Genomic DNA, 27,717 nt, shown 5'->3' on the forward strand with positions numbered 1-27,717 from the left:
GTAACGTCATGCCTTAAAAAAAAACACGTTTTAAATTAGGGCCTTGTTTTAAATGCAACCCAAATGCGCCTAATGCATCCGCTTCAGAGTTGGACAACCCGGAAATTGTCAGTTTTTTTTTCAATTAGATTCGATGTTTAATTATAACCACGCAGTTTATTCCAAATCAGGACTAGAATTATAATTATACCTCCGCAGTTTTTCCAAGTTAGATTAGAAATAGAATCATAGGTAGACATTCTTTCCAAATTAGATTAGAATAAGAATTATTGGATTCGCGAAAACTTGGAAAGTGTATCAACTCCAGTTGATATCAAATCAGATTCAATCTCATAACCTTGGCTCGTTTCGCACTATATGCACAGTTCTCGAGAAACATTTTCCATAAATCCGGAAATTGAAATTAGAGCATAAAAACATGTCACAAATTAGATTAGAATTAAAATTAAGGCAAATAAACTTTTCACAAATTAGATTATAATTAGATTACTGACTGGCATTTCGCTCTAATTAGTCTAATGAAAGATAACTAGCATGCAGTTGTCCATGTCTGATCGAAACGCCATGTAAAGTGAGACACCAAACAGAAACAACGGACCATCGCGGTCCCGAAATAAGGATGCTTCCCTCGCGGAATCTAAATCGTCATGATTCTATGGTGTTAAGATTTCGTGGTAACCAGTGGCTGAGATTTCAATATGTTGTTTGTCGGAATATTACGCAGTGCTCCTTGTGGGTGATAGTTTTCTCGGGCCGTTCGCACCAAAGCTAATGTGGGATTTGCTCTGCTGGATATACCTTGATCGAACGCCCTTAGTTGACTTAACGGAGCGTCAAAATGGCCTATTACCAATCGCCGCTATCGTTTAGCGGATCAACTGTTGGCAATGAAATGTTTTCAGTGCGATAGTTACCCAATTACGTCCGCAAAGTGCATCTCGTTCGGTGAAAAACGCGACCGAATCTTACGATCGCTGTAGGCGTACGGTGGGGTTGGAAGGGCGCGTGTGCTGTGCATCAACAAATCTTCTATAGGTTGAATGAATGCGCCAAAAATAGTATAGTTGGCGATTTGCGTTCGCGTTTAAGATTTGAACGCACAACATGGGGGGGGGTCTTCGGAACATTCATCTTCTTCGAGGCAATAGGCCGGCGTGAGTGTGCCAAAACTTTAAATACGTTGGTTCTTCTTGTCGTTATTCAGTTCGTACCGCTTTGTATAAAGAATGTTGGTGTTCGGGTAGCATTATGTCCCGAAATTTGAGAAAGAGACATCTGAGCACGCGATTTTATAACCTCAGAACAAAGCCTAACCATGTAGCCTAGCGGTAGCCCTGAATCAACCTAACCCTGGCCCTACCTGACGTGCTCACATGTTTCGAATGATCGTCTCTGCTGAAGAAAAAGCCCACGAGTTACGAATACCTGTACATATTTCTGCAAATCTTTAGCGACGGTCGATACAATATGATATGATGACATAGAAGGAACTCTGAATCGTTGTATTACTCTTGTACAATGTACAACATGTACTTGTCGTTATGCCATATGTGCAGTTGTGCACTGTACGTACAATGTACGTACATATAACTTGACTCCTTAGCAATAGGTCATTAAAGTGATTTGGCATGCTCATTGCTCATGCTCATTCATTGGTTATTGCTAGGGCTGGGCAAAATCGAGTACCTGAGTGATTCGATTCTGAATCACGTAATATTCTTCGAGTCGAGTCGAGTAATCGAGTATCACTCATTATGACGTCATAACAGAATGTAATACGTCAAAGTTCAAACACGTACTGTTTAGGCCACCACAAAGAATATAATGTCTGTTATCCATCTCATAAATGATACTTTGGTATTTTTTCGACCATACCGATTTCATTCCACTTGGTGACAATGCTGTGGGATAATCATGTCTTCGGAAATATGCTACGTCCAGTAACCTTTGTAGCTTTGTACTATATGTTTCGTATGCTATGATACCGCCAATCAAGGTTTCCAAGGCTTCAACAGTGAAAATTAGTATCGAAACTATAATTGTCGTTGATAAATTAACTTTCAGTGGCGATAAGCGTACAATTTCAGTACTCGAAAAAATCGTCTTTTACTACTCGACTCGAATCGTTAAAATGAATACTCGATTCAGATTCGAGTACTCGAATCATTGTGCCCTGCCCTAGTTATTGCTGTAAAATGAACTCTCACTGAAACGGCCGCGCTTCGTAACTAAGCTGAACTTAATTCCTCTATTGAACTTTAGCCCCGTTATTTTCTTCCTTGAAAGAACGCGAAGTGTAGAGCGCGCAGTGTACACTGTATATAATGCACATTGTACACAAATGTTTCGAATGCTACACGTTACGAGTGTAATTCCACTAATAAACGATCGTAAAAGTCCGGTAGGGAGATCAACCTGATGCTATTTGTTAACACCACGGAACATTAAATATTTACACGCCACATTACATATTTTGCACACAGACATATACGATATGAAAACGTTACTTTAAAATTTTATGGTATATTGTGTATCGAACCAAGTGCAGCTATTTGTACGTAATATGATACGTGACAATATGAGATGTGTGTTTCAAAGCCGGTATTGGTCAATGGTACTCTGGTGCTTTCATTTTCAGGGTTTTACACGGAAAAGGGAAAAATGATAGAATCAATGCTATCTCCAAGTCCACTCGATTACACACACTACAATGACAGCTTGAAGTTCATTTTAGTTATGGCTATATTCGGTGAGTATAGTGGGTACATGTCTGGTTTTGTACTGATGTTGATATTTATCCTGCTGTTGAAACGTATATACAGGTCTTTTTGGATGCGCATTAACGATCACATTCCTGTCGAGACTCGGGGTAAGAAGTCCCTTAGGAAGGTTTTTAGTGTTTTTATCCACCGTTTTATTTCGATAGGCCGATGCCGGGCTGATCGTAAAACGGGTTTTGGACCTGCTGACAATCGTGGTACCGCCCGGTTTACCGGCTGCCATGACGATCGCCACAATTTACGCACAGAGAAGGTGACTATGAAAGATATTCTTAACATAACAGCATCGCCGCTTCGCGCCACGATAGCCTTCATCAGTATCGCCAGGCCGTGTTATTTTTGACATTTCAGGGACCAAATACCAAAATTGCCAAAAATGAAATTTTGAAAATGCCAAAAATAAGGCATTTTGGAAATATAGATTTTTATGAAAGCTTTTGATAAAAATGTCAACAAGAATTGGCAGGACTTTGTATGAAGCGATAAAAAAAACACGTGAATCAGAATTCTTAAATTAGGGTCCGTGAATCCTTCGGGTCCGCAGACTACTTATATCCAAGGGGTCCATGATAGGTGAATGAAAGGGCCAAGAAGTCCAGTGACTAAATCTGGATGCATGGCCAATATGTGTATTGATCAATCCAGCAATCAGGATGTAGGTGATTTCTTCACACAAAAGTAGTTATCAGCATATTTCGGAATCTGTGATAGAGGGCCCTGATTTTAAATTAAGCGCAATTACTAGGCATTTTCCTGTTGTCAATGCTCGTTGCTCATGCATTTAGTTCATCATAATAGCCGCCATGCGCGACCCAGGCTGCATTTAGCTCAATTTGCATGTACCAAATTCCATCCCCCTTTAATTATGTTGATGATAAAGTCGCTCATCATTTCTAACTATTGGTTGGGTGATAAAGGCTGCAATCCAAACGTCAGAGACCCTTTATAATTGTTATCACAAGTATTGTGACCTGTGTGAATACCGGTAATTTTGCACGCATAGTGAATCGACTATTGAGAACAGATATAGCATAGCACTCGGTTTTATATCGGGTGAATTTGGTCTCCGACATCATTTTCAATTCGGATATGAATCTTGGTGTTTGATGGCACAATGTGGATACTGCATGTTTTGTGACTTCCGTTTCGTAAGAAAGAGCAGACTGAAGCGTTTTACATGGGTAATTCGAGTCTATGAATATGAATTCAAGGCGATGCCAATATTGCCAAAAACAAAATCCGAAAAATGGCAAAAATAACACGGCCCGAGTATCGCCAATACGGGAGGCATTACGACGGCTTGTGGGCAGTTGCAAACCGTATGTAATATTCGTTAGTCTTGATATACCTACATCTTTCCGTATTTACTCGTTTATAACTCCGCTGGGTGGCGACTGAATCTAAGACGCCAAGACGGTGTCCGGTCAATACCGAGAATGCTATTACCGAGAATGCTATTACCGAGAAGGACATTACCGAGAATGGACAATACCGAGAATGGACATTACCGAGAATGGACACCACCGAGAATGGACATTATCGAGAATGCAATACATGCAATGCAGGCATGTTATACATATGAACAGGTCGTGTGTGTGCATCACGGCGTTGCCACATTCGGTATCGAATCTCAGGTATAATTTTCTCGACAACGTCCGTTGCATTAAGCTAGATTCTTGGCATTGGCCATTCTCGGTAATGTCCGTTCTCGGTAATGTCCATTCTCGGTAATAGCATTCTCGTTAATGTCCATCTCGGTAATAGCATTCTCGGTAATAGTATAGAACCATCTAAGACCTTTAGGTCCACCGTAGTCTCCTAATCTATACCAATTTGTATGTTGTGTTTGTTGGTGAGATGAATAAAACATACTGACTACCTGGCTGACCGACTGACCGTCTGACCGTCCACTTTATACTTAACAAAGTATTCTCGTCATGGTTTTATCTCGTCATGGTTTTAATTTGGCGTCACCATTACGATGTCGTGTCACTATCGTTCAAAGCCGAACGTTAATAGCAGTCAAACTGCCAAAGCTTTTACCCGTGTCATATTCATGTTCCAGCAGAACGCATTGTCAGCGCAAGTATATCCATTGTCCAAACTATGTTATCGCCTCAATCATATCGGTTTCGCATTCGCTTACGATACCTCAATTACAGGCTTCGAAAAGCTCAAATCTTTTGCATCTCGCCTCCGAGGATAGCTATCAGCGGCAAGATCGACTGTATGTGTTTTGACAAGGTATGAATCGACTTCCGGTGGTGATGTGTTGTGTGTTTATGCGCGAACAGCAACTGTAAACAATCTCGGGATGACCCACGCTGAAGGAAACGTTCCCCCGGCTTTTGCCGACTGCATCTTTGAACCCGGTATTGTTATAACCTCCCACTTTGAACTCGATTGTATTTCACGCATGTACTGTACAAGTGTACAACCTTGCATCGTAATATACAGTACACGTAAGATTTATTGCTATGATATAATTCTGGATTAGGTTATGTTGTCGTGTACAATCCTTTCGCTAAAAGTGCGCTACACATCACTGTCCAGTGTTCATCCAACACCCAAAACAGCATGACATATATTGCGGGAATCCGAACTTCAATTGTTATGTATCAGATGCTATTGCGCCGTATCTATTCCGCATATTCCATTCCTTTTAGACAGGAACGCTCACGGAAAACGACCTGAAGCTTTGGGGCGTAGTACCTTGTTCGGACAAATCATCCGACGACCAATCCTCTGGTTTGTAAACATTTTTTACAATTCCAATTGATAATATCACCCGTACGTATATAAGTATAAGCTAGACTTTTCTAGTCACGATGTTTTATTTTATGGACATAACTCTTGACCTTGAACTCTCGTATAAAAAGTAGATGGCTGAAACATTACATAATTGGAAAAGCCACATGTTGTTGTTATAGGCCAATTTGGTATTCATTGCGGTTTCGATATCAATGGTCATTTTACAGCAGGCCGAGATTCTTGTATATAAGAATGTATGATTTCTAATCATGAGATTTTATGCGAGGCCTTTGTTGTTTTGGTATTCACGGTGTTTCCATTTTATACACCAGGCTGATATTCTTCTTTATGATTCGTGATCCGTCGACTTGTAACACGGCCCACTTTCGTTCTAGGCTTTTGTAAGACACCGCTTACGCGGACCTAACGTCGATGCGGATCCTATAACTATAGATAAGCCCCAACATTTAGGCAGCGATTCTGGATTCGACCGCGGTCGGACCCATACTGCTTGGATTCGCAGTAGAACACACCACGTCGCTGATCACCACCTAGCCTCAAGTATAAAACATCGATCGTCTCTCCTCAAACAACTATAAGCAGACTTAAACAACTAGGTAATTCTAGTTGTCTTATCATAATTACAGCTAAATGTCAGTAATCTAATTCTAATCTAATTTGAGAAATGTTTCCATGCTCTGATTTTAATCCCAGTCTAATTATTGGTTTCCCTGAAAATGCTACAGGAGAACCATATAGTGTGAAACCAGCCAAGCTTGATGTACGTACGGACATAGTTGGCTTGCCGTCATCTAACTAGGTAGTTCGTATAAGTCTGGCTACATCATCATCTATTATAACAGATATATAGATAAAATTATACGTAACGCATTCCTCAACAGGTGTCCAGAAACCGGCCTTCGAGGAAACCGTACACGACAGCGCGCTCCTGCCGAGAAAGGGCGAGATCGGACAGGAGTGCTTCTACGCCCTTGCGTCGTGTCACTCGCTTGTCAGCATCGACGGGGAGATTTCGGGAGATCCGATCGATCTGGAGCTGTTCAAATCCACAAACTGGGTGCGTGAAGTCGCGAATTATTACGCGCGCCTTTGATTGACGCGTATTTTTTCCCGCGATAAGTCGGGGCGGTGACATGAGAAATTGATATAGGACCAGAAGATGTTATGATCGGTTAATTAATTCAAAACTATAAATGGAATCCAGCATTTGCGCTAAACACATTACGATTGTTCACATCAATCATTATTATAATGGATTTTGCATGACTCGGAACCAAGTCATATGACTCGAGACTAGGACGGCCAAGACAGACATCTCATTGTAACATAGAAGAATAGTCAAGTCATCACATGATTGGTATTTAGTCTATCATTCCTGATACTTGGAAATAGGGTCAGAAACTGTTAGGACTGAGGAAAATCTCGATATTATGAATGCGAGCCATTCTATATCACTCGAGCAGAGTTGAAAAAGTAGGTTGAACCGGATCGAACTCAAAGCTGAGCAGTGAACTCAATGACTTGGAGTCGGACTCAAGTCACGACATTAAGACTCGGACTCGACCCTCTACTGTCTACTCACGGACTTGGACTCGGACTTGACACGGTGGTGAATTGAAAATGACTCGACTCGAGTCAAAACTTGAAAAGTGAGATTGACTCTGTTGCAACCCTGGGTATCCGTTCCAATGATGCTTCATTTGCAATATATTTCTAGGGCTATACAGCGTGCAGGCCCACTATATAATATATACTGAGCAGTGAGCGATAGATGTCCGATCAGCATAAGACGAATACAATAACCATCGAATTGTCTTACCCTCGATAGTCTGTGTTTTAAATCGTTTAGCGAAAGACCAGTATTCATAAGTCTATGCCTTGAAATGTACTTATGTACTACATTGGGAAGATGCTCTATACTTGGATTCTAGAAGTAATGCTGATTCACATAACAGCAAAAACCGACCAATGAGTTAGGCGTCTGGGTTGGACTTTACTTCAGGGTACCACGGGACATTGCGTGTAAACATTATCCGCAATGTTGAGGAAAATTTTGAAAGGACGCACGCTGTCTCTCCTAGTTCAACGCCCCAACACCCGATGAAGAGAGCCACAGTATACGAACAAGACAATGATCGCGTGGTATATTTGTAGGTTATAAGGTTGAGGCTATAAGCTAACAGCATCGTAAACACGGAGTTATCGTATGCCATCTATACTGCAATATAAATGTTCAAATATGTGCTATTGATGCAGTTGTAGTACAATCACAGTAGGAAAAAAGGTGTATATACTGTATATCTATGTCTATAATATTTGGTGGTGCATAATCCAAGGCTATATATATCTTTGGTACTTTTTTATTGTTATCAGAAATGGCTGGGTGTCACTAGTGGAGAATACTGTTAAAATTAACATGCAATTTATGGTCGATAAAGCAGACTCGGTCGGCGGAAGCATAACATTTCTTGGTCTTTGCTATTTCGGTTCGCATTCGCACTGCAAATATCTTTTGAAATTGGCATATTAACATACACAAATATTCGTAACGCGGTACAGCGTATCCCCCTCTCGGTGGAATTCGTAGTGATCAGTATAGCACGCTTACAGAGCCGTATCATCTCGCGACATTGAACCTAGTGATTCCCATACCAAAATTCCCTGTCCCTCTGTCGGATGCAGCTCCTTTTACGGATTTGGTTTTACCCGATTCCCGTGCAATGCTAGCTACAAGCGAGTTTGTTTCCTGTGTGTGTTTAAGTGCAGTTGGTACATATATATTTCTTAAATTGTCTTGAAGGCCCTCAGAAACGTGATCCCACCTTACTTGAGTATCTGACCTTCGATTTGAAGCGGCTTATACAGCACCGGACTATCACGATCAGCGTCAGGCCCAGAAGCAGCAGAATCCCGGGCCAGAGAATGCTGAAATCAGAAGTGAAGATAGTCACTTGTGAACCTTATGTGAACCTAAATCGATCGTACATTGTTTTGATATATCATAAAAGCCAAGATAAAAGTTTGTCCATACTGTTCGGCGTAACAAGCCATGTCGTGTTCTCGACATGGGCAGTTGGCTGTTGCCGTGGTAATTGAGAGACGTATTCATAAAATGCCCAAGTAAATAAATAGCTGTAAAGCTGTTCCAATATATTCTTCGAAGTTTTATACAAGCGCCTTAAGCTAGATGCTATCTCTTGAATATCGGCTGAATATATCGCGGTTATATAGGTGAATGTGCTATAGTCATCGGTTTTATCGATATCGGCGGTCCAATATAGCGGTCGGGCTCGGAATGTCCCAAATTGTATTTTTACACCACGGAACACATCGCTAATATACTCTGATGTCATTATACGTTTATGGGTGGCATTCAATGTCCCAGGGTTGTAATGACTCGAGTCATGACTCGACTCGAGTCCGACTCGACTCACGTTTTTCAGATGACTCGACTTGACTCGAGTCATTTTCTCAAAATACGGAAATGACTCGACTCGACTCGAGTCAATTTGTGTATTGACTCGACTTGGACTCGAGTCATTGCGCATGACTCGAACCAAGTCATATGACTCGAGACTCAGAAGGCCAAGACCGACGTTTCATTGTAATTTCGAGGAATAGTAAAGTAATCACACTATTGGGATTTCGTCTATTGGCACTGGTACTTGAAAATGCGTCCAGAAACTGCTAATAATGAGGAAAATTAGAATATTATAAATGCGAACCATTCGATATCACCAAACAGAGTTATAAAAAGTGGATTTAACAAGTCTTAACTGTAAACTGGGCACTGTGGGCAGTCAACACAATGACTTGGACTCGACTCGAGTCATAATACCATGACTCGGACTCGACCCTCCGCTCGGTGACTTGGACTCGGACTTGACTCGGTGGTCAAATGAAAATGACTCGACTTGACTCGAGTCAAAACTATAAAACCGAGATTGACTTGTGACTCGGAGCCTTGTGACTTGGTTACAACCCTGAAATGTCCCTTGCATTATTTTGTTATATATAACTGCGCCACTATATAAGCGGTTTTACGGCCACCGAATACTATCGATATAGTCGTTTAACACTTGGGAATTGAAAAATATGGACGTAATGGCATATTTGCTATAAATATTTGCAAATATTAAATTTATATTCACAATATTACACATAAGGATGTTGTTCGTTGAAAGAAAGTTGATCAACACGTTACGTAAATACCTACCCATACGTGATGCTGTCGCGGTTGAAGTGTTTACTTATTATCACGTAGGCAAGGTTTCCCGGGTCGTAATAACACGGCAAGTGGATTCCGGGTCGGCCTATCGTCTTCTGCAAGTGCGACAATTCCCGGGATAATCTCTCCGTGTTCACGTTGCGCGTCGTACTGGTCGGTTGTAGCGTGCAAGGCACCTGTACGATGGAAAACTCCATATTGATTTCAGACGCAATATTGAATGGTGTTTTATATTGGTGTAATTATGTATTCCACGCAATCTTTGGCGATCGGAATAGACATTTCCTTCAACAGTTATCAAATATAGGATGTTCGCAATGCATGCGTATTGGAAGAGTGTCATGACCAATTTGGATTCTATATAAGTAGATATCACACACTGTGCACTGCAGTAACAAAGCACTTATCCTTTTTCGGGGTGCTCAAGTTTTGGAATACTTCGGCAGTTTGGAGGTGAAACTACGTCTTTCAATTTACAATTGCATTCATTGGCATATTGATTTCTGAGAATCCGAATCCGAAAAATATGATCCAAAAATTCATGATAATCCTAGAAATCTCTTCAGAATCCGAAAATCCCGAAGAATCCTTATCGTACAGCCGAGCTGAGATACAATTAGTAGGTCATAGCCTCTACAAAGGGTATGTTGGGGTTAGCTGACTTATATTTGCTTGGACCGGGGCCTACGATATTGAATATCGTAGGCCCCGCTTGGACCTTTTACGGGACACCTTAGAGTGGCACCACTCCTATCACAAGTTATTCACTGTCCGTGTTTGGTTGTCGAGCTGGCGTTTTTTTTTTTGTTTCTTCTGACCTGAAATTAAAAGTCACGTCCAGTCAGAAGTCAGAACTATCAAAAAATATTCGAAACAAAACTTACAACAATTAGAAAATATCTATAACAAAATCTGCAATAGAATCCGAATCCGATCCGGCCCGGCTGTCATAAAATTGTGCAAAATTCGGCCCGATTCCTATCCGTGTCCATCCGATGCTCATCACTAGGGCGATTTTGTTTTTGCATGTCAAAATTGTAGCGTTAGGTCAACATTTTTCAAAATTGTTTACGAAGCCAAATTTTTTGACCTCTGCATTTCGTTTGTATCGTAGATTTTGCACTGTCTATGAACTTATCATTTGATATTTTACCGCTTGTAGCCTACCTTTGTAGACGGCCCATTGTCTGCTCATTGTGAATTATAAACGATCAGATGAAACAAATAGGTTGACATGGTATTATGGTCAACGTACCACAATATCCTAACTGAAGCATGACTGCTTGGGCATTGCATGGTTCTTATATCAAGAAGCGCATGATGAAAAATTGTGATGTAGACACTAGACAGCATTGTCAGAATGAAGCAACACGGTGCGTCACCAGCAGTGAATGCACAAATGCACATGCACAACTTCAGTGTTGTCAGCCAACAACTGCTGCTGTTGAACGTTCTTTCTCCATTCTTGGCAAGCTACTTAGTAAGGACAGACACTTTCAGCCCGAGAATGTAGGAAAGTATCTTTCGTTGTACTACAACAAATTTCAATCATTTCTACCATAATACGTGATGTAACTACTGGAATTCTTAATAGTGCCAGATTTCGTTGAAATACTAGTGTTTGTTTTTTTTCAAGTTAAAATTTGTCAGTTTTTAAGCCAAAGACGTTTTTTCAAACCAAACTACTTCGTAAGGCCAGACAGTTTCAACCAGAAATGAAGATATGTAGTACAATTTTAACATTATGGGGGAAAACACCTAATTTGCATACGTGAAGTCAAAATTTGGTCAATATTCAGTTTTTTTAGTTCAAAAACAGTCATAATTTGGATTTTTTAGATCAAATTTTCCATTTTTTAGGTAAAAAAATCGCCCTACTCATCACTGAAATGAACCCGAATATTTTCGGCTCTTACAAGTTAGATTGGATAATACAAGATGTGTAGCGGTATCATAAGTGCGTGTTGTCTTGTAGGTCGTAAGTCTCAATTTACCTAGGGTGAGAAACTCAAGCTACGCCCCTTCATACCTCCTTATTGTTCATTCGGTATTTGAACAGCTTTTACCTGGAGTACTTGTCGATACGCATTGTGCTTAATGGTACCGCTACACACCTGTACGTTTTGTAGTTCATTGTATCTCACAAGAGCTTGGACCACTTGTCTTGCATTTGATTTCGGGCCGCTCAATTTCGGATTGATTCCGTTTCGATGCTGCCAGTCTTCGTGAATCTTGATTTCCCCGTCCCCGACAAACCCTGCGGGGTAACGCGGATCATCCCACGACGACGTGGTCTGGTACACCGCGTATATCTTCAGACATAACTTGACGTCTTCGTCGTGACCGTTCTTGAAGCCGGCCGACCGCACGATATCGGATCTGGTGATGCGGCACTCCTGGAAATTCAGACCGGATTCACTATATACACGATCGATCCCAGCGGGCCGTATCGTTAGCGAGACGCACGACTTGAATAATGGATTGCCAAACGGCATTATCCGATAGCCGCATAATGTAATTCACATTGTCGCTTGCTGCACATGTGAGCCGTTTCAAGGAAGGTCACCGCTAAAGGCTGATAATCACTGTCATTAGCGCCTGAATAAGTAACACGACTCCGAAGGGAACGATCGTGCCTTTTGATACCTATGGATGTCAACCTTAAAGCCAAGATTTCAGTTACGTCGGTGTCTGGTCAGATTTTACGTGTATCATACATTGTTATTCGCCGGATGGTTGTTGTTTGTTTGTCATATTCATGGTATTTTTTTACTTCAATGGTCATTGACACCAGGCCGATAGTCCTTGTTCCGTAGCTGACGATTTGTAGCGCGGCACACTTCCAGACATTCAAGGCTTCTGGCTTATTCACCGCATAGTATCTATATCAATAGTTTGGTACAATCTAAATCGGGGGAGGGTAATCGAAAGCTATCGGGAATGTCTCAATTTTTAGTCCCGGAGCATCTCAAAATTCAGCAGTCAAGCTTCAAATGGCCGGACCAGTTGCAATATTGCATCACCGGTGTACGAGTTCATATTTTGGAGGTTTATCTGGGCTCCTCCTCGCCATATGATCCGCGTGAGCGGTGTCGTAAAAAGCCTAGAAGTGTGCCGTGCTACAAGTCTCAGATACGGAATCAAAATAAAGAATATCGGCCTGGTGTAAATAACCATTGCAGATGAATTACAGCATGAATACCACAAACATCAACAGCCGGTATGCATCCGTGACAGTACTATAAACCCGATAAGCGCCGCGTTATCGTTGAATTACGGCAGGACGCAAAGAGATGAGGAATAACTCACGGTTTGATGCAGATACTGATTGTTGAGAGCCGGCAGTATAGTCGTCGTGGCCAAGATGGCGAATAGCACTACTGAAAGCACAACAAGTACGTATCCCGTCTGAATTGTCCTAACCTCGCCGGCTGAGAACCTGTATTCCGCCATGCCACTCCAAGGCCACCCGAAACCACTCTTGAGCTTGCTGTACGGTATTACGCTCCGCCGCCTGGACGGTCTGATGTCCATATCGAGCTGTCATCGATTTATAAGGGCAACGCGAAATTGACGTATGATTGCAGATTAATCAAGCACTCGAAATCCAATTGATAACACAGGTTATGAACTGTTGCATGAAATCATGGAGGATATTATTAACTTGCACGCGAACGGCGAACGGGAGCAATCTGTCAAGAAGCTTATGGACATTGAATATTGATTTAAAGCGTTCTCTCTGAGCACTTTTTACATTTCATTGGAATGCTGTATGATTTAATAAATTGGCTCGGTATTCGGGCATTTAATCTTCTATGAAGGAATCGATATATATTGAGCATGAATATAAATTTTACGGAAAAGCCAATTTATGCTGTACGAACATAAAATTCTCGAACTACCGTCAAACGTTAGTAATTTGATCAAGAGCCGGTAACGCCATCGTCGAGTCCTCGCTAGAGCAACGGTCATTAGAAAAATCAATTGGCTCTCTGAAATATCACTGGATTTACACGCTACTGAGGATATATTGAAAATGAAGGTATCGTTAGAACTAATGTATAGTAAATTGTGATGGCGTGCATGCTTCACTTTGCAAGCATAAAGGTCAAAATATTTCACTCAGTCGAAAAAAGGACCGGAGCTTCCTATGTCAGTTTGCATGTTTCCAAGCATGATCGTCATCTGACAGCACACTAAACAAATTATTAAACTGTAGTAGTACAGCAGCTGACCATAGCACTAACATAATAGATGGAAAAATCTCTGACAATCTCTCTTCTTCCGCCACTACGATGTTTCTGAGTCTAGTTATGCGCTATATTTTACAGTCTTCTTATACGATGTACTATGCAATAGGAATTCGTGATCAATCGTTGCTGTATTTCAAGCTCAAGGGGGAGGATATTATTTTGAGCTTTTCCACATTCCATACTTATTAATTGCATTGGCATTGCAACCACTCCGCCGCTGAAACAGACCTAACAGACTGCCGCGTATGCATTAAAGAAAATCTGTACTAACCGTACCATTAAACGGATATTCCAATGCCTTCCTCTTGTACAAATATATAAAGACGGGAAAGGACATTCTTTCGCTCTTAATTGCTCTTTCATGAATTATTCACGTACAGCTTTGTGATTAATTTTGCGACAAGAGAGGACATCAGCCGTGACCGCAATGTATTTTGCATCCATTTAGTACGTACTTATCCGTTTGCAATTTCGCGCATAATTTAAAATACAGCCGCCAAAACAGCCTATATATATAACGCAAACAACTGCGTATGATAAGCATGTTCAGTGTACCGTTCATTCGACGTATGCTATTAGCGAAAAGAGTGCGTAATCGCACCCTAAAGGTGGTACACGAGAATATAGCCTACTGCAGAATTCAGAAACCCCGCTCTCGGGGCTTCTTAGCGACTGAACAGCATTTCCTAATGTGTGTGTTTCAATACAGAGCTTAATTGAGCCAATCATCAATATAAATTGGCGTTTTTATATCTCTGTATATAGTTATTCGCTAGTTTAGTTGTTTTGGTTACTTCACGGAAGAGACGGTTGTGATTGATTCATGATTATACCTACCAACGTCCCCATGTGCCCATACCTTCCTTCGCGCTTCATGTCTGCTTATTCCAGGATGTCAGACATCATTTGGATTACATTGTTGTATTTGTTTGTTTGTTTCTGTATTTTATTAGCGCTTATAAACACTTGGGTCATTTGCGCCCGCACAGTAATTTTCGTAAGGTCTTTCCGCTTTTCTTGCGTCCTTTTCTGGTCTTTTTGCTGCCATCTTCCTGGAGTTCGGCTCTCTCTTCCTCTGGGCTTATCAAGAAGCTGTATTTACAGCGGGATCGGCGATGAGGAGCCCACATTGTTGTATTTGATTTATACCGTGGTGTATTCCTGAGTTTTAGTTTCTATTTTCATGTACAATATTTACGCTAACCATTCACGTGCCAATTCCTTGCATAAAATCGCCCTTACAAGATAGCTTTGTATTTAGAAAATGACAAAACCCAAGGAAGACTGGTGTTCGGAATGTAACTTCGCTTTTTCCGCGGCGGAGGACGACGTAAGAGTGGAATGGAACTTTGGTCTAAATAGCGATAATATCACCATCTCGCCATGCTTGCTTATAGGAAATCAAATTAGCATTGGCGAGAGTGTATCAATTCAATTCCGCGATTAGGAGAATGAGTGTGATCGCAAAAGGGATTGGCGATGATCGATATCATGTTTACGTGAAAGGGGCGCCGGAAACGATCGCCAAGCAATGCAATCAGTGTACCGGTAAGGTCATTCACTCAATGAATAATGTCGCGCATGTAGTGTACAATCGGATGTCATGGGACGTGAATGGTCACGGTAACGGTAGTATAGTATACGCATAGATGGTCAAAGAATAGTCAGATTCGGCACTCTAGTAAATTGCCCAAAATGATGACGAAGACCCGAGGGCTGCGACGCGATTCATGGGCTAAGCTTTTCCCTTACTTCTGCAGAAATAAAGGGAATAGGATCATTCTTGGGACTAATTGCGTTTGCAGATGGTGTGTTTGTGGGATCCGTGACCTTTACAGCACAACACTGTATTACTGCACTAGGTCTTTATAAGCAATAAACCTTTCAATATATAAGAGTAGCCAATATGAAGACATAGTAAGACTACTTTAGGCAGAAGAAGAAATTAATGGTATGAAAAGTACTCAAGAAACTAGTTTTGGAAAGTAGATTTGGTCTATGGCGTCGCATTCCAATGCAAAATGAACTAACGACACCACAAATGCCTTCAATTTTCAAAGATATATTCATGTATCACAATGCAAGGGGATATTTCGGCAGATGATGACGATTTCACGCATACAGGTGATGTAACCATATGTCCAAACTACTTTTTACTGTATAAAATCCACATTGACAAAAATAAGTATAGTTTTGCCGAAAACATTAGGAAGTGGACTTGAAAGACTTGGACTCGAAAACAAAACAACTTGAGTACTCAGTACAAGTACGCTAACCTATTTGAGAACTCTCAAAAAGTAGAAGTACACTTCATTGCTGAAAAACTCCTGGTATACATCGCCGGATGAAGGGATTAAATTTTTTTAAATAAAAGTTCAAATCTACCGTTCATTTCCTATCATGTCCAAGTCCGGTGGTCCCGTAATGGCTGAAATTTGTTTCAAAATTCCACGTCCTAGTCCAGCAGTTCTCAACCTTTTTTGACATGCGCCCCCCTTGGCGATGGTCAAAAAAATTGCGCCCCCTGACCCCCTGCCCTTATCGTCATGACAAAAAGAGCGCATAGTATAGTAGCATAGTATACATATATGTATATATCATACGACAAGTTTGAATCCGCATTCCAGTTGTTGGGTCTTTTACATTTCTGACAAATTTCCCCGAAACTTGTTTGAAGATAACAAAATTACATTGAACAGGACATCAATTTATTTCAAGGTAGCTTGCACTGCGACTAATCCTAATGCTGGTAGTGACTACAGAGAGCACGGCGTCGTTCTGTCCTGCCATGCTAAATTTGATCAGTTTTGCAATTGAATTAATTTGTGTTGATTTAGGGTAGCCTAATTGAGGGCGAAACCGGGCAACCATATTGTCTTAGGCCAGGAGCGGGCAACTTCTCCAGTCGACGGGGCCGGATATAGGAAAATTAGGTACTTGGCGCGCCGGATTGCTAAATCGATACATTATTCGCCTATTGGTCCACATATACAAGGAATAAATAGTATTTAATGAATGTATTTTAACGGCAGCAATGTCACTTCAAAGCCATTTCTCGCCGATAATGACGAAGACAATTTGGATTTGAGAACAGCATTGTCATACAGGCGCCGCCATGTCTGCTTCCCTCTGATCAAAACACACGGTGCAATCCCTAATAAAGATTCCGAGGCGTTCTATAAGCCCGGTTATCCAGATTTATCAAGATTTCAATTCATGATTAATATATGGTAAATGCCGATAAGGCCAGTATTCTCGCTACGACGAGCTTGCCCGTAAGCTCTACTCCCGCATGCTGCGCACACACGTATATAATAACATACGTTCACTAAAATTTGACGTTTAAGCGAGTAGTGGGGAATTTCGGCAGACTGGGACCATGGACCACATTATCATGTATGTTGCCCGTCCCTGCTTAGGCAGTGCAGTTCGCCAGCTATTAACAACAGCTACCCAGCGCACCGAGCTTTGGGCTTCTGCCAAAGCTATGTATACATGCTCAAAACGAAACTAATATTCTTATGCCAATGCCTATCGGTTATCCAAAACGCGATTTCTCAATAGGCTTGATTATTTCTTGTCCGAAGCAATGACCCGTAGCCAACTTATGATTTTTATGTCCATCTCCTCTCAAGATCCATTCTCTTCATACCATTTAAAATACGTACCGTTTCAGTGCCTGCTAATTTCGAGGAGAAACTCCTGAGCTACACTCGGCAAGGATATCGCGTGCTGGCATTAGCCACCAAGTAAGTATATATCACGCAGACGCGCACCGCAAAACGTTTCGTTATATCCCGTATTCGGTCAACTTTTGTCGACGATTGGGGTACGGATTTTGAAGTGCCGGTAATTTTCCTGGCAATATATTACTAATGCGCCGGTACAGCGGATTCGTACGCGAAAAAAGTTTAGCGGTTCGCTTTGAACCGTATAGTAGTATATAATCTGTATATTTTAGATTTATTTGCAGTTCACTAGATATATTTGGGATATTGTGACAGTTCGAGTGCCTAGCTACTAAAAGTATGGTATACGTAAGCATGTTTCGCGGTCTAAATTGCCATTGCCCCTCAGACGCACTTGGGAGCAGATGAATCCGCCTAAATCTACTAAAGTAGAAGGATTTAGACAGCATTACGGCGTCAGTTCATCTTTACATCATATTACAAATCGATTCTTCGCAAAACTAGATTGGATATTACTATCGCGACGCCCAATTTCAACGAAATCTCCTGCCGCGTCGCGAAAGGAATGTGTGTACATTGTACAGTGTAGTATATTCCACATGCACACCCAAAAGGTGGTACATAGAAGAGTGTACCGGTCTGGTCATGGACGAATCGATTTTTGCAGAGATATCGAAATCGTCAGCGACGTGGGCAGCGTCGAACGCGACTTCGCGGAATCGAATCTGCGTTTCCTGGGTCTGATCGTTTTGAAAAACCCGCTGAAATCAGGAACGACGGACACTATTACGAAACTTAACAGCGCGCGCATCAGAACTGTTATGGCGACAGGTAATCGGTTCGGCGTGTGGGGGAAACGTCGCATGTTGTAATTCTGAACAAGAGGCCGATTCTTGTCATGTTACAACCACATAATGGGAGACATTATATGGTATTCAGAGTTGGTCAGTAATTAAGTACTTCTACGTTTTAGGATATATAGTTAATAGTGGGTTTTGTTTACCTGCTCCATACCTACATATTCAAGTGATTATGTTTTTGAACTATACTTCCTTAAAGCTACACTTACTTTAGCCTTTGTATTATGTAAAGAAGAAGTCTTTTTGGGATATGTTTGCATCGCTTTTAGGAGCCAAATTGTTATAATAACCAGCGCCTCTGGATCGCAGTTGGAGAAGTTATTCTCGAAAAATTGCACCTATTCGTAGTTTCATTAGTAGCCTACGCGAGATTATTTACTTTCGTAACTTCATTTTCTATTTGAAGTAGTTATGCAATGTTTTGCAACTTATAATTCTACTTGAGTATCAACGTTGACTAGTTCGACGACCTCTGATTGTACTCCCTCTTCGCCTTATCGTAGCAAATGTTCATAGCTCATGCTCAGTCATACAACGGTGATGTTACTGACTGTTTACTGAGACTCGCTTTCGTGCAGGTGATAATCTGGAGACGGCCATACACGTGGCGAAGGAATGCAAAATGGTGGGACCCGCAGATAACATCGTCATCGTCAAAGCCGAACCCACTTCAGAAATCAAAAGGGTGGCGTTATCGGTGAGCAGAGGCTAAAACTTCTGATTCTAATATATCGAGTACGGCGTAGATGCAAACCATATACACTGCGGCGTCAATAGGTCACGCAAATATTGTGTTAACGACTGTATGTCGAATGAAACCTTGACGGTGTAACCATGTAAAATGAGATACTTCTGATCTTTTTCTCCTATTCAAATTGTCTCATATAACAACTGCGTACAGGACTGCTTTTTCTATTTTTCAGTGGGAACCATTAGAAGCGGGCGACGACGAATCCTCGCTCCCGATAGAAACGTCGTTCTCAAGTTTAAAGCCAATCGTTGAGGTGTGCTTGTTTCTGATTGAAATTCATATCGCTAAGTTGACTCGTGCACAATTTCTAGTTGCAATAGTGTTAGGGGTTCTTACGCTTTTGTGGACTGGAAGGACACCACATCAAGCTCAACTGTATTTAGCATATTGCATGCCTAAAAGAAGATAACTAATGACAAGACAAGGTAGTCACAACCACTCATGACGTCATTCTCAGAGGATAATCTGCTTTTGTAGTGTCTTGGCGACGTACTGCCGTCTCACCGTGGCCCAGTTTAACAACCCCCGCATAGTATAGGTCATCGGCAAAAACAGTCGTGTTCGCCAGTATGATATCAAAACAACAGCAGCAAATTTCTCATTACATCGAAGTTCCCATTTTTGCTGTTGTTGGGTTGTATATACTTTTGTCTTAATTACATGTTGGGTATTGGGTTGATTTTGATATTTAAGATCTGCTAAATTTATTTTTATTTTGACATTTTACCGGTTCACGTGCTGGCGGGGAAACATTGACCTATACCACTGACAGTTTGGCGGTTTAGCTTATAGACTATAGAACGAGCTAACGAATGCTGGACCAGAGTGACCAGACTTTGGATCGCAGTCACCAACTCAAAGACTTGAGATTCTGGCGTCACAATTCGATCCTAACGTGTCGTCATTTCCATCTCCTAACTATAATTCGAATGTTACGACCTTCCGATCCGTTTCTCCTCCAGAATCCTCCAGATATCAGAAATCATCTCGCAATGACCGGAGACACTTTGGAACTGATCCGAACCCATTCCAACGAGCTCTACAACCGCGTCTTGATGTCCGCTACGGTGCTGGCGCGAATGAAGCCGGAACATAAACGGTATCTCGTGGAGGGTTTACAGGAGACCAAGTAAGCAGCCGATTTCGCCGCTGTGTACTTCTACTTTTCGGAGTTCTCCAGTGTAGGCTTTGTGTATACTTGCAATAATTACTCCAGTGGCTGTATGTTTCAGACTACTTCTACTTCTATTTGAAAATTTTGTAGGCAAAGCTACTTAATTTTTCCACTTGAAATTTTTAAGTGTCGAAAGTCGAGTTGTGATGAATTTCGCGCGAACTAAGCGTCCCTGTATCACGGTAACTCCATATATTTTCTAAGACTGTAACTGAAGAGCTTGTTGTAGGTACAGAACTTCAATATACAATTGAAAAGTATATTCATATTGAAATAAACCCGAATATGTCGATATACAATGTACTTGTAATTGAGTACAGATTTACGGCGTTACCTCTGCTTGAGTATCAACGCTGACAACTTTGACCGCATCTGGTTACGATGATCGTAACGCCCCCATGCCAGAACACCGCGGAATTTGTGCTATTACCTGGCAGAGAAATCTAACTTTAAGCTAGTCTATACAGTATATGATAGAATCGGTCTAATTGAAATGGAAGGGTGAAAAAAGCGTATGCAGCTACACGCACCATTTTCAATTATACAATATGCATACCTACCAGACTAATTAAAGCGATATACCGGTACTCTAATTACAATCTAATTTGCAAATGTTTCTATGATCTAATTTTAATTCCAATCTAATTTCCGGTTTTCCTGAAAACGTTGCGGGAGACCTGTATAGCACGAAACCATCCAGCAGACATTTGCCATTCTCGTGCTTCCGGGAACGAACTCTGATTTGATACGAACTGAACTTTATTCAATTTCTAAGTTTCGCGAATTCACTTATAATAATTCTAATTTATTTTTGGACGAATTGTGTAGCTATAATTCTAATTCTAATCTAATTTTGAAAATTGGAAATTTTTTTAGTTTTCCGCGATCAAATTGGTCATATAAACCGCGTTTCTTGTATAGATACACCGTTGGTATGTGCGGCGACGGCGCCAACGACAGCGGAGCGCTGAAAGCCGCCCATTCGGGTATCGCGATCGCTGAAATTGAAGCTTCCATCGTGGCCCCTTTTACGTCTATGAAAAGCGACATTTCATGCTGCATAAAGCTTATAAGGTATATCATCTCAGACGGATCGGTTATCCTTGTTTAATGACCGGCTTCCGTTTCGTTGAAGGGAGGGTCGGGCTGCTCTCGTCACGTCGTTTGGAATGATGAAGTTTCTTTGCATATACTGTTTCGTTCAATATTTGTCTTTGATATTTCTGTATACGGTGAGCACTATATATAAGCGTATATGTAGGCCTACATATATTTATATTTCTTTGTGTGTCTCTGTGTGTATGTGTGTTCGTTTTCCGAGGCAGATGTCATCATTACGGCAGGACACAAATACGAATCGAATAATGATTCGAGTCGAGTTGAGAGACACTATTTTTCCGAGTAGGCCTACTAAAATTACACGCTCATTTTCACTGGGAGTTATGTTATGTACGGAATTAAAGTTTTGATACCTTCTTACCGCCGTGAGAGCCTTGAAACCTCGATTGGCGGCATCGCAGCATCTAAAACATGTACTAACGTAGTACAAATTTACTCACGTTGGTGGAATCGTCATTTCTGTGAAGTCAGGAAAACCAGTCGCATTGCCACAAAGTGCGGTGAAATAGACACGTTTGAAACCACCAACTTATCACTGATTTCTTGTATAACTGACATTATAAAATTTGCGGTCACACTCGCACACACGAAAGATGCGCGAATATTCGACTTGAATCGAAGCCCAACACTTGATTTATACTCATCCCACGGTTATCAGACTTGGACAATTAGAGCGAAATACTGATCATTCTAATCTGATTTGTGAAATTTTTCTACGCTTTGATTTTAATTATAATGTAATTTCTGGTTTTCCTGAAAATTCCATAGGAAAACTGCATAGTGCGAAACGAACCAAGCTTGCTGTACAGACATTTGTCATTATTGTGCTTATGATTATGAACTGTGATTTCATACGATCTGAACCTGATTTAATTTACATGTTTTCTCGAATTCGATAATTCTAATTCTAATCTAATTCGGAAAAAAAAACTGTGTAGTTAAAATTCTAATTGTAATCTATTTCAAAAAAGCTGAAATAGTGTCCCATTCTGACGGTTAGCGGCTAATCGTTATCTGCGCAACGGAAGCGTGTCGAATACTGACGTTTAATCGGCGATGACGGATTGACGGGTATCTGTGCAGCCCATCCTAAGATTCCAATAATGTCGGTTGCGTTTGCATCTGATATCAGTTAGCGCTTCACGATTACACGTACGTGAGGTGGATAGGCCAGACTACTCGCGTGGCCGATCAAATCCACTCAATAACAACGCATCGCGCATTATTAGTCAGGATGCGCCGCGAGCGCCGGTACATTAGTTGATTGAATGTGGCGGCGTTGAATATGGTGTGAGTGGAGATCGTTTAGTACGTCATTAATGGTATTACTACAGTGATACTAATATGCAGTCGATCCGTGCCGTTATTAAAAAATCACTAAATACTCCGTTGGATTACGGCGCGGTTCATTTTTCACCTCGGATTGCGCATAACGCGATCACGCCCGATTGCGTCAAGCTCTAATTACTCATAGAAACAAATTGGAAGTCACCGTACCATTCTTTTCGAAATCAACCCTTATTTATTCAGATCAGCTCATACCTCTCCGACATCCAATTTCTTTTCGCCGACCTGGGCGTCACGACCCTGGTCACCCTTTTCTTCGCGATCGGCAGGGCGTCGCCGGTGTTGCATAAAAGCCTGCCGCACACCTCGATAGTGTCGCCGGTCATGCTGAGCTGTCTTTTACTGCAAATCGTCGCCCTGGTGCTGGTGCAAACCGCGTCCTTTCTGACTCTCCAGAATCAGAGCTGGTGAGACGTGTTCAAGTTCGGTTCGATCAATTTGGAATATACGGATGCGAACTTACTCTTATGGTCGGCGATATTTACTCAGAGCAGTGGTCTCAAACCCAAATATGCTCGCGGGACAATGTCCTAGTTTTTGAAGACGCCGCGCTCCGCAGCACAAATGGGCCATACAACGAATTTGGTGGGATGAAATCGTCCGATCATCGTGAAAATGTGATTTACTATCGCAGCAATTCAGGCCTGGGACGGAAAAAAATATCACATTTGAATAAATTCGTTGCTTTTCTTGGTGGAGAGTAAGCGTAAATGAGGATTGATGAGTAGTTGCAGGTTTTTAGGCAATTTTGAAGTGGATTTTTTACATCTGAAAAAAGATATGTGGCAGTTAAATGTCGTCAAATACTTGAAAATCCAAAATTCGACGCGGGGCGCATGTTTGAATTCCTGACTTGTCAAAGAAGTCATCGTTGCTACTCAAGTAGAACTAGAATTAGCGCCGTAATAGTTTTATTCAATTACAAGTAGAAGTAGAGATGTTCAAGTTATGTCCAAATTACTTCACGAGGAAGTAGAAAGAGTACTCAACTAATTAGTCTCAAATAGTAGATTTGGTCGAGACATTGCATGCTTTTAGTGATCGATCGAAAGTGGCCATACTTTCGTACTTACGAGACACATCACGGCGAATAATGTCAGATAACTATAGTGACAATACAAATTGGTAAAATTTTTGAAAATACATTCGGCTACCTTGAAACAGGGGGCTATTTCACTCGGTTGTTATGACTATGTCACTCGTAAAACGTGGTATACTCCAATATAGTAGAAGCGCTTCGGTACTGACCACATCTGCATTCACTGCGCGCAGAACAATCGGATATGAGCGCAAACCTGATATTTTTGTGTTCGCAGTAACGTGACTGCGTCTTATAGTGGAAGAGTGGTTGCCAGTGAATTCTGCACTTGGTGTTTTTAGCGCTATAAATGTAATAACTATCTTCATTATAAAAGCAATGTATCAATACAAGTATTGATTAATTCAAAATGAATGTTTCAGCGAATATGAGCGTGAATTGTGTTATGTATGCATCAATGCATGCTCTCTCTCAAGCGACACTCTCTTTTCAGGCACACGCCACTAGTTCCGAACCTGACAGACCCGAAAGCGAATATCGTTTGCAACGAGAACACGGTTTTGTTCTACACGTCTTGCTTCCAAGACATGATGCTGGCGTTCGTGTTTTACGAGGCGCTCCCGCATAAGGAGCCGGTTTACAAAAATGGTGAATACAGCGTTTCCACTGATTTTGTCGCAAAATATCGAAGTAATCAAGTACATTTCAACCACTTTCAATGCTTCCTCAAGTGGTAAAACTGAAACAGTTTTCAGTTTCCCATGCAGAACTCGCCCTAGAATACTCAGTTTCGCTTACTTGAGCACCAAAGATGTCTACTTTGACCAACTATGGCCTTGCATCCCAAAATGTCTCTCGGAATTGCAGACATACGATGCTTATTGGCAACTCTTTCGAGTGAATGATTGGTAATGATTGGATAAATGCGTTCACAGCCTCACGCGAACGAACTTGTTTTCAGTTCCGTATTTTGTGGGCTTCATCCTGCTCTCGACATGGACGCTGATTATGTTTTTCGTGCCGGTCGAGCCGATCCTGACGTTCTTCTCTCTGACGACGCTCAATTATGACGTGGGCTTCCGGTTCGTCCTTCTCTCGTTCTACGTCGTCAACATCATATTCGCGACATTCATCGAGGTGAGCGTCAAGAGAATTCTTACGGGGAAATTGGTTGGCTATACTTCTCGCTGGGACATGTTGAGAATCTTGACATGGTGATCAGTGAGCCCTGTAGCCCGGCCCGAACATAGCTTGGTCAGTAGAACGCCAACTATCATTCTTGAATCAGTTCAGTGCGTTCAAAATTTCATCGTCTCAATGCATCACAAGATTGCGAACAGATTTCGGAAATAGATAATCCTAGTTGTCTAGACCAATTGGTACTTTTGCCATTCTCGCGATTAGAATGAGTATGGCCTCTGGTTTGATATGAACTAAACTTGACTCCTTCTCCAAGTTGTCACGAATTCAGCACTTCTAATTCTGATCTAATTTGGAAAATTGTAATTCCAATATAATTCGGAAGAAATGTATGACCATAATTCTAATTCTCGTCTAATTCGTAATAGATGTGTAGCTATAAATTTTGATTTCGGCCTAATTTGGAAAAAAATGTATAGCTATAATTCTAATTCTCGTCTAATTTGGAATAGATGTGTAGCTATAATTCTAATATTAATAAATTATTGAAAAGTTGAAAATTTTTCTCGTTAAGCAACTCTGTCGGGAAGGGACGGAATGTGTGTAACTATAACTGTAAAGGCAGCGTGATTTGGAAAACAATGTATAGCTGTAATTCGATTTTGATTTAATTCGAAAAAAAAATGTATACCTAATACCTACAATCCTAGTTCTAATGAAATTTGGAAAAAAAGTGTCTCTATAAATCTAATTTGGCGTGACTGGACGCAATATCAAGCCATCGCTGATGTCATGTCGCGTCGTCAGCGTGTCATTTTATGCTGACCCTGAACGAACCTTCGTGCTTCTTCAGAAATTTCTGCTTCACTCAAAGTCTTACGCGCGGTTCCTGAGCAATGTCGGACGCAAATTTTCCCGCGTAAGACAGAATACCGTGGACGAAGACAAAGATCAGCAACCCGTTTACCACTGCGAACTGCAAAAGCAATTAGAACAGGACCCTGCGTGGCCTCCTGTTGGACAGAAAACCTCTATAAACGTCTGACGTATATGTATGTTTGAACAATACATAGACTCGATCAAGTTCAGCGGTACTGTGATTTAGGCCTACGACTAACAGAAATGTAAATACAATTAGGAAACATGTCGATAAAAATGCGTACTACATATTTTTATACCATATGGTCATTGTCTACCGTTACTAAATCAATTCAAATCTTTTTTCCTGATTTTACACTCTTTCATTTTATTGTAGCTATCGACGTTTTGTTGTCGAGCTTGATGGTGCTTCTGTAGCGCACTGCTTAATAGATTTCGTTACGTGCAGTAATGTAATGCTTTCTCCTTCCGTGTACCGTTGTAACGTAACATACAGAAGCGTTGCTGCGCAGTGTGCATGCCAGCAGTGCCGCGGCCGTAGATTTTTAAAAGGTGTCACAAGGTGGAATAATAATAATAATCTCCCCGCCAATATGTCATAAGAATCGTGATATGCATACTGTATGTGGGTATGCGAGAAGAAAATTTCGAGAGGCAGTGACAAGAATATCCATTGTGATGCAATGAACATGAATAGTCTCATAATGCTCAGTTTGAAAATTTAAAGGGGGCACCCGCGATTTTCGTCTTCCTTGGTACGCCACCGCTATCCTACCTCCTCACATCCTGAAAATGATCAATTGATCATCCCGTCGTGTGCGAACGGAGACCATGGTACATTTCACAAGTTGAGGCAATTTTATAGTTATCCTTCTGTGATTTCGTGGTCTCCGTTATGCAAGGGCATTGTATCACTTTGTCACGTTAATTTCCGGCGTGATTTACAATTCCGCCTATTCAGGCCAAGTATGAAGATGCACGTGAGACTGATATGTATTACATCCACCTTTCGGTATGTACAAATCACTGTTTCTTAACCCTTAGCAGCCTGGCGAAGCCGGTGCACAAAACGACCTGTGCATCAGTAACAGTGGTCAAAGAACAAGTCCATTAAAGCATGATTTTCAAAACAAAACCAATATATTATAATGATAATATACTGAGAATTAGTATGCTGTATGTATGAGTATGGTGTATGTCTTGGCTCCCGGTGAACCCCTCGGGTGCGTATGAACCCCCGTTAATGACCGCTGACATAAAGGACGTCATATTCTTGCGGTGGAAATCTTATCTAACGTCATCATATAGGTTTCGCATTTATTGTGTACGTATATTGTCCTATGCACTGTTTCGTTTCCCTTTCGTTCATTAAAATTGCAAATATACTTCTATCATGCTCGTGTAAACTTCGATCCAGCGGGTGGAATCGCTTCGACCGTAAAGATGTGGCTCTGCGACAGAGTTGAACTAGAAAATTTTGAATTTTAATGACAGGTACAGTTTTTTTTTTCAGATTACATTACATTTTGAATGATATTCGGGATTAGAAAGAAATACAACAAAGATCAATTTCAGTTCATATGTATGAGAATGACAAATGTCTGTATAATGTAGGCCTACACCAAGCTTGGATCGTTTCACACTGTAGAATTTTAAGGAAAATCAGAGATGAGATTAGAATTAAAA

At 41.2% G+C, this 27,717-nt stretch overlaps 2 protein-coding genes and 1 long non-coding RNA gene across 4 annotated transcripts in view; 2 read left to right on the plus strand and 1 right to left on the minus strand.

Moving 5' to 3' along the window:
* Window positions 1-27,420, plus strand: part of LOC145455856 (polyamine-transporting ATPase 13A3-like) — a 47,651-nt gene extending 20,231 nt beyond the window's left edge. For both annotated transcript variants that reach the window (XM_080333880.1, XM_080333887.1), the window contains exons 11-29: window positions 2,639-2,749; window positions 2,823-2,869; window positions 2,927-3,033; window positions 4,943-5,024; window positions 5,447-5,528; window positions 6,434-6,609; window positions 15,295-15,363; window positions 15,431-15,581; window positions 17,710-17,782; window positions 18,390-18,553; window positions 19,161-19,279; window positions 19,506-19,586; window positions 20,296-20,462; window positions 21,429-21,581; window positions 21,643-21,739; window positions 23,157-23,380; window positions 24,506-24,660; window positions 24,974-25,149; window positions 26,006-27,420. In XM_080333880.1, coding sequence (XP_080190006.1) covers window positions 2,639-2,749; window positions 2,823-2,869; window positions 2,927-3,033; window positions 4,943-5,024; window positions 5,447-5,528; window positions 6,434-6,609; window positions 15,295-15,363; window positions 15,431-15,581; window positions 17,710-17,782; window positions 18,390-18,553; window positions 19,161-19,279; window positions 19,506-19,586; window positions 20,296-20,462; window positions 21,429-21,581; window positions 21,643-21,739; window positions 23,157-23,380; window positions 24,506-24,660; window positions 24,974-25,149; window positions 26,006-26,197 — 2,426 coding nt within the window. In that variant the 3' untranslated portion in view covers window positions 26,198-27,420. The remainder of the gene's footprint in view (window positions 1-2,638; window positions 2,750-2,822; window positions 2,870-2,926; window positions 3,034-4,942; window positions 5,025-5,446; window positions 5,529-6,433; window positions 6,610-15,294; window positions 15,364-15,430; window positions 15,582-17,709; window positions 17,783-18,389; window positions 18,554-19,160; window positions 19,280-19,505; window positions 19,587-20,295; window positions 20,463-21,428; window positions 21,582-21,642; window positions 21,740-23,156; window positions 23,381-24,505; window positions 24,661-24,973; window positions 25,150-26,005) is intronic.
* LOC145456131 (uncharacterized) lies at window positions 7,699-13,525 on the minus strand. Its single transcript, XM_080334197.1, has 5 exons — window positions 13,090-13,525; window positions 11,895-12,176; window positions 9,769-9,956; window positions 8,375-8,477; window positions 7,699-8,298 (listed from the first exon to the last, which is right to left on the minus strand). Exons 1-5 carry the CDS (start codon window positions 13,312-13,314, stop codon window positions 8,170-8,172), a joined length of 927 nt encoding a protein of 308 aa, XP_080190323.1. The 5' UTR covers window positions 13,315-13,525; the 3' UTR covers window positions 7,699-8,169.
* On the plus strand, window positions 8,472-13,594 carry LOC145456330 (uncharacterized). Its single transcript, XR_013920577.1, has 2 exons — window positions 8,472-9,321; window positions 9,353-13,594. It is a non-coding gene; the product is annotated as an uncharacterized LOC145456330 (long non-coding RNA).
* Window positions 27,421-27,717: the final 297 nt, after the last annotated feature.

The sequence above is a fragment of the Botryllus schlosseri genome, chromosome 2 (assembly GCF_051294905.1).
Source record: "Botryllus schlosseri isolate E-star chromosome 2, Bs_hap1, whole genome shotgun sequence".
In the NCBI taxonomy this organism is placed as follows: domain Eukaryota; kingdom Metazoa; phylum Chordata; class Ascidiacea; order Stolidobranchia; family Styelidae; genus Botryllus; species Botryllus schlosseri.